Source organism: Apis laboriosa, unplaced genomic scaffold, assembly GCF_014066325.1.
Source record: "Apis laboriosa isolate Shangri-la unplaced genomic scaffold, ASM1406632v1 scaffold105_cov147, whole genome shotgun sequence".
NCBI classification, from domain to species: Eukaryota; Metazoa; Arthropoda; class Insecta; order Hymenoptera; family Apidae; genus Apis; species Apis laboriosa.
Window position 1 is genome coordinate 971,717 of NW_025220714.1, and position 6,845 is coordinate 978,561.

Here is a 6,845-nt window from a genome sequence, read left to right on the forward strand (position 1 = left end):
AACTACTATTATTTCTATTACTATTTATACTATTAAATTCAAAACTGTACTGTATGTATAAAACTGTATTGTAAATGTAATAAAATTTCAAAATATCAAAATAAATCAATTAAAAATTTGTAAAAATGTTAAAAGAAATTTATTTTTTAAGAAATTTTAAAACTTACATATATAAAGAGAAAATAGATAATGTAATAATCAACATTTTTTAATATTTGCATAATGGACAAAGTCTAATCGAACATCCTTTCCTGATACGTCGATAATGCTAATGCCTGCGACACGTCCGTACATGCTTATTTTTTTTTTAATAACGGTTCATATGAATATAATAAGTATATAATGTTTTAAAAAAATATTTGAATGTTAAGTATAAAAATATGCAACAAAAAATATAATTTCATTTAAAAATATTAACGTGACTTTTATAAAGGTTATCATTCAAGGTTACTATAAAATCCTTATTAAAATCCTACAAGATCATACATAATCGCTATATATCCTTCTAAATCAAATAATTTATTTATGAAACACTTATATCATTTATATTTTTTACAAATAAATAATCTATAATTAAGTTGAACTAACTAGTCTAAGTACTTTTAAATTTAGATGGATTTTACATTAAATAATGTCCTTGACTTATAATTTGAAAAAAATTAACAACAAAAATTATCAAATAATGATAAAATTTAATAACTAAATAATACAAAATAAATATCAGGAAATAAATACTTAGAAAACTATATATTTAGAAAACTATTAACTGATAAATTTATATATATTTCATTATATATTCCATTTCTACTTTTTCTATATATTGATGCTTTAATAGAAAAAAATTCAATAGTAAACGACTGAAAGAATATTGTGTAACTATCGTTAAATTTTCATTGATTAAAAAATTACTTTTTAATCTTATCATTGTCTTCAACATTTAAAAACATAATGAAATTTTATGTATTTTTTATCTTATTGGTTTATATACAATTTTCCTATAGCTATCGTAAGTAAGCCACGTTTGATTGAAATTTCTTATTGTTTTTACACTTAATTTATTTTATTAATCATGTATTTATACACATTAGTTGTACTTATATGCACATCATTCTCTTCTCTTTTTTTCGTTAATCATTATATATTTTTTTTTTATAAAATTTGTCATATTTTATTTAATATCATATCTTTCAAATATATCATTAATTTACCTAGGATCGTGGAAAGAGTCTAAGTATTCATCAATAGTATTTTCTTCACCTGAAGAATGCGCACGAAATTGTACAGATAACGAGCAGCCTAAAAATTGTTATTATTTTTTTCATATTGAATTTTATACAACAGTTGGGCCGTATGTATTTTATAATTAAATTATAACAAAACATATATCGTTATATAAATTTTTTTTTTTTAAAGACATTTTATTTTTTTATATAATACATAAAAATGTCTATATTAAACTAAATTTTGCTCATTATTTATTATAATAATTATTATAATTATTTATTATAGTAAGTTATATTAATTATAGTAAAATATGTAATAAAATATTTAAGTAACAAATTTTAATAATAAAATTGATCGTATAATGTACAGTGCTTGTGATGTGCAAGGATCGAATCAATGTATTGTGGGAGATGGAATTGAAAAGACGTTAATACCTATTAATCGGCAATTACCAGGACCACCTATTGAGGTATATAACGTATAATAAAATATCGGATAAATGAATTTTTTCCCCCGTATTTTTTCATATTTAAATAATAACAATTAGTAATTATAATAAGATTTTCTAATTTCTTCGCAGGTTTGTTTGAACGATCGTGTTATAGTCGATGTGGAAAATGCTGCTATGGGGATGGAAGTGACGATACATTGGCATGGACTTTTTCAAAATGGTTTCCAATTTTATGATGGTGTTCCTTATGTTACACAATGTCCAATTGCATCTTCTTCAACATTTAGGTAGAATTTATATTATTTCACATTTCACTTATTATTATTATTAAAATATTTTTGGAATATATTATTTTTTAATCACTTTCTTAAAGCTGTATTCGATATATATTTAAATAATTCTTATTAATTCTTATTGAAATAAGAAGCAAACAAATAGAAATTTAATATCTATTATTAATTCAATATCTGATAATGTTAATTATTTTATTTTAATTATTAATAATGTTAAATTAAAATAAAATATTTTACGTTTTTTTTTTCAGATATGATTTTGTAGTGAAAAATTCGGGTACACATTTTTATCATTCTCATATATCTACACACATGCTAGATGGACAAATTGGTAGTTTTATTGTCAAAGATCCACCACAAAAAAATCCGCATCGTGATTTATACGATAAAGATGAAATAGTCATATTCTTAAATGATTGGATACATGAATTATCATTTGAACGTTATCCCGGATATTACAGATACAATATATTAGGACAGAGTGCAGAAAACATACTTATAAATGGTTTAGGAAATTATACTGTAAGCTTTATATTATTATTTATTGTAAATTTACCGTATCGAGTTATTGAATTTTTTAAATATTATTTATAACATTTATTAACTCTATCTTATAAAATATAATTCTAAATGGAAAATTATTTAAAAAATTGTAATTTCTCTTTAGAATTTAAAAACCGGTGAGACTACTAATGGAAGTTTAAAAGTATTTACAGTCAAAAAAGGGGAACGGCATAGAATACGGATGATTAACTCTTTCAGCACGGTATGCTTGGCAGAGTTAAGAATCGAGAAACACAAATTAATTATAATCGCTCAGGATGGTGAAAACGTGAAACCTAAACCGGTGGATAAAATAGTGTCTAGTACAGGTTTGATATAATTCAAATTATTATTTCAAATTTGTGATTGTTATTTAATTAATTTATTGTGTTATTGTGAGATGATATTTTGTACTAATTTATTCTAATTATTTTTCTTTTTCCTTTCTTTTTTCCATTTACATATATATAAGTATAGGCGAGCGTGTCGATTTTATCCTCGTTGCAAATCAAAATGTGGACTCTTATTGGATTCAAGTACGTAGTCTTGGGGAATGTGCAACAACATTTATACAACAATTGGCTATTTTAAAATACGAGAATGGTCCTTCCCAACCGTCAACGCCACTTCTTAATTATAACGATACAATAGATGGCGTTGTAAGTATACAATTTTACTTTGCATTTCAATTTCGAAAATTTATTTCGAAAATGATTTCAATTGAATTTTATTCTTTTTAAAAAAAAGTAACTTTATCGAGGAGAGTGGAAAATATACGAAATGCACATAATAAAATGTACAAAACTATACGGAATATATTTATATTTTTTTACGAACTAAAATTTTTACAAATTTCTCAGATCGAAATGTTGAAATAATCAATTTTGCAAAAATATATTTTTAATAGAACAAAAAGATTTTAGAAATAGATTTTGTAATAATAAATGTCGAAATATGAAAATCTAGTTTTAAAATAAATGATACGTGATTCCTATCTTGCAGATATATAATGGATTAAATGGAACGTTGTGTAATACAAATATTACAGAACCTGTGCTTTGTATTAATCAATTGGAAAGTCTTGAAAGCGAGAATGATCTCTTAAAAGTCGAACCTGATGAAAGACACATATTACCTTTCTGGTTTTTTAATTATACTGACACTTCTAAAGACAAATTACTATTTAATTCAAGTTCATACCTTCCATTTTTTAGTAAGTTGTTTTTAACGTCTCTTTAAAGATAAATATCTATGTATATTCTTTTTTTTAATTAATTTTTCACTTATATTTAACTTTGTAAACTATTAAAAATTTCCTTAAAATAGATTGAATTATAATTTTAATAATAATTTTCTTTTTTATTTACTATAATTTTATAGCAATATATTTACATGTATGTATATACATATTTTAAGTGCAAATAATAACACGGTTATATTATACACATAAAAGCAGCATGATATTAAATTTTTATTATTAGTTATTATAGTTTAGTGGTCATCACAGATTTTCACTTTTTAATATATTTTTTCAATTAATACATTATTAAAATTTATTCGTTTGCAAGAAAATCTCATTTTTATTATTAAATATTATTATTATTTCAGATGCAAATGATCGTACTCAACTTCTTTCTATATTCAATGATATCGCGTTTGAGAGTCCAGCGTCAAATTTACTCACACAAAGTAGCTCTTACCAAGCAATATGCAAAAAAAATCAACTGAGCACTTGCACCGAACCTTGTACATGTGCACAAATCATCCAAACAAAATTAAATAATGTTGTGGAGTTAATAATGTACGACGCAAGTATGTTTATGTTTATGATTACGAATCTTTGCTGAATCTTGTGAAAATAATATATAATAATATTTCTTTTAATAAATTAACGAACACAATTACAGTACCACAAACGGATTTGGATCATCCGTTCCATTTGCACGGATATGCATTCCAAGTATTTAGCGTAGGACAATTTTGGCCCACTAGAAACATTTCGAGGGAAGACATAAATGAAATAATACAGGAGCACACGGAACGTCTTCAAAGAGGAGAGTATAAAAATCCACCTGGTAAAGATACCGCGAAAATTCCAATGGGAGGTTATGTAATTGTACGTTTCAAAGCGGATAATCCAGGTAAAAATATTGAAATTCTACCCAGAAATAAATTTTAAGATTAATCTTATACAATAAAATATTGATAAATTCGATTAATATGAACAAAAATCAGTTTCATTTTTTTTTTGATTATATTACAATTTTAAAATATCATAGTATATTGGTGAGCAAGAATATAGCATAACGTTTTATCATAGGATGGTGGTTACTTCACTGTCACTTCAGTTGGCATCATATCACTGGTATGGAATTGGTCATTCGTGTAGGAAACCAAAATGATCTTCCACCAACTCCAAAGAATTTCCCGAAATGCGATAATTGGAAACCAGGGTTACAAACTACGAAGGATTATTTGTTTTTCCCCAAAAATTAGATATATAGTTACTATATATCTATATGATACATAATACATATATAATACACGACCAAATAAAAGTATATTTTTAACATGTACATTTCATTTATTTCTTACTAAATCTTCACGATAATTGATTAACAAATTATTTTTGTTTTAACATTTTTAATTTTTTAATGCTTAAAAACTTTTTTTAACATCGATAGTTTTCCATTACCCGTGGTACTTTTTTTCTTTTAATTTCACAAAAGATTTATTTGTTGGATAATTTTAAATTTATTTGTTTGATCCGTTAAATAATTATTTTATCAAACGATTAAATAATATATGTTACTTAACGATCAAATCAAGTGTAACTAATTAGCTTTAAATAAATAATATATGAAATAAATATATGAAAATAAATTACAATTTATGCGATAAATTAATTTGTTTCGAATACCATATCCGGATGTTTATTGCTTCCACAGGTGGGAAAGTCTAGAGGAACAGGTAAAAAGCTTTCGCGACTTCCTACCTTTAATAAAAATTGCATAACAGGTCCAGATATTCCCTGAGTCAATGCTGTGCTTCGTGCTTCCCACAACCAATATCCTATAGAAATAAATCAGATGAATTCGCTAAATAATACCATCAATTTTATTAAATATAATTTTACCTAAATTATCAGTAAAAAGGCGGAGAATAAGGTAACCTTTATTTGGAACGACAAAACTATCTTTTCGAGGCGGATTTAAAAAATTACGATGTAACTGTTTCTTACGATCCAAAAGCATTACTTCCTCTTTCGTAATCGCTCTTCCAAAGCTTTTTCTTCCTAAGATACTTGCGTTATAACCATGTATATGGAACGTATAAGAAACATTTCCACCGAAACCTGAATTAAGAATCACTTTTAATAAAAAAAAAAAGAGAGAGACAGAGAGAGAAAAAAGAAAATAAAAAAAATAATGTACTTGTATTATAAAAATAAATCTCTTTGACGATTTACCCTGATCAATTAAAATGATATCGACATTTTTATTAGGCGAGACTTCGATTATGCGAATACATTCACAAAACAATGGCGTGTTAGCGCACTCTTTTGAACGTTTTTCAAGAGAGCAAATTGACTCCTCTGCTGTATTTTCCGGCTGAGATAATAGCGGGGATGTAGGATACTTAAATGACATATGATTAATTTGAGCGACCTTTGCCTCTTCTTCATTCGTACCTGAAATTAATATATATTTATTATTATATAGAATAATAATAGAAAAATATAAAAAGATTTCTGAAAGTTACGAATCTAATTAAATAAAAAACAAAATATGCTTCATATATATATTTAACAAGATGTATTTGTATACTTAAATCTACTTACTATACTTAAAATTACTTACTTAAATCTGATGGATAAAAAGGACATCCGTAAAAATTATATCTATAATCGGACATTGCATCCGTGATATAAGAGAAAGAATTCACATCGAATGGAATATAAATAATTTCGCTCGAATTAATTTCGTCGACCTTGTTCAATCCTTTTAAATCCAATGAACAAATAAAATTTCTTGATATCTCGTGACAATCGTGACCCATGTTCGCAATTGTATAGTTGTTGATTTTTAATAGTTGCTCGTCCTTTATCACAACAGATTCCGGATTTACGTTATCATAAAGAATAAAAGCTTCTTGACGAAGATCTTGACAATCCAAAAATCCCTTTATACTGACAAGATACTTTCCAGGAGGTTGATTTGTTTCGATAATTACGTCAAATCTCTCACCTAGAATTAAATTAATATATATAAAAATATTTATAAAGAAAAAAAAAAAAGATCATCTCAATATTTTTACTTGAGGGGGGGGGGGGG

General features: G+C 25.3%; 2 protein-coding genes across 2 annotated transcripts in view; one reads left to right on the forward strand and one right to left on the reverse strand.

The window, feature by feature from the left end:
* Window positions 1-847: 847 nt before the first annotated feature.
* On the forward strand, window positions 848-5,087 carry LOC122717954 (laccase-5-like). The gene is made up of 11 exons (XM_043942571.1): window positions 848-1,006; window positions 1,213-1,348; window positions 1,594-1,693; window positions 1,805-1,962; window positions 2,220-2,490; window positions 2,636-2,840; window positions 2,989-3,170; window positions 3,514-3,724; window positions 4,120-4,323; window positions 4,419-4,652; window positions 4,832-5,087. The coding sequence occupies exons 1-11, from the start codon at window positions 949-951 to the stop codon at window positions 5,005-5,007; spliced, it is 1,935 nt and encodes a 644-aa protein (XP_043798506.1). The 5' UTR covers window positions 848-948; the 3' UTR covers window positions 5,008-5,087.
* A 141-nt stretch (window positions 5,088-5,228) lies between these two features.
* The window catches only part of LOC122718018 (laccase-4-like), a 14,190-nt gene continuing 12,573 nt past the window's right edge, over window positions 5,229-6,845 (reverse strand). Inside the window, exons 7-10 of the mRNA XM_043942694.1 lie at window positions 6,372-6,758; window positions 5,981-6,202; window positions 5,648-5,866; window positions 5,229-5,583 (exon numbers count right to left, since the gene is read on the reverse strand). Coding sequence (XP_043798629.1) covers window positions 5,414-5,583; window positions 5,648-5,866; window positions 5,981-6,202; window positions 6,372-6,758 — 998 coding nt within the window. The 3' untranslated portion in view covers window positions 5,229-5,413. The remainder of the gene's footprint in view (window positions 5,584-5,647; window positions 5,867-5,980; window positions 6,203-6,371; window positions 6,759-6,845) is intronic.

Bases quoted from the DNA above. Each gene is read 5' to 3' on its own strand.
- LOC122717954 (XM_043942571.1), top strand. From the start codon at position 949: ATGAAATTTTATGTATTTTTTATCTTATTGGTTTATATACAATTTTCC. The intron at 1,963-2,219 runs GTAGAATTTATA...TTTTTTTTTCAG, and splicing joins GCATCTTCTTCAACATTTAG to ATATGATTTTGTAGTGAAAA. The intron at 4,324-4,418 runs GTATGTTTATGT...ACACAATTACAG, and splicing joins GTTAATAATGTACGACGCAA to TACCACAAACGGATTTGGAT.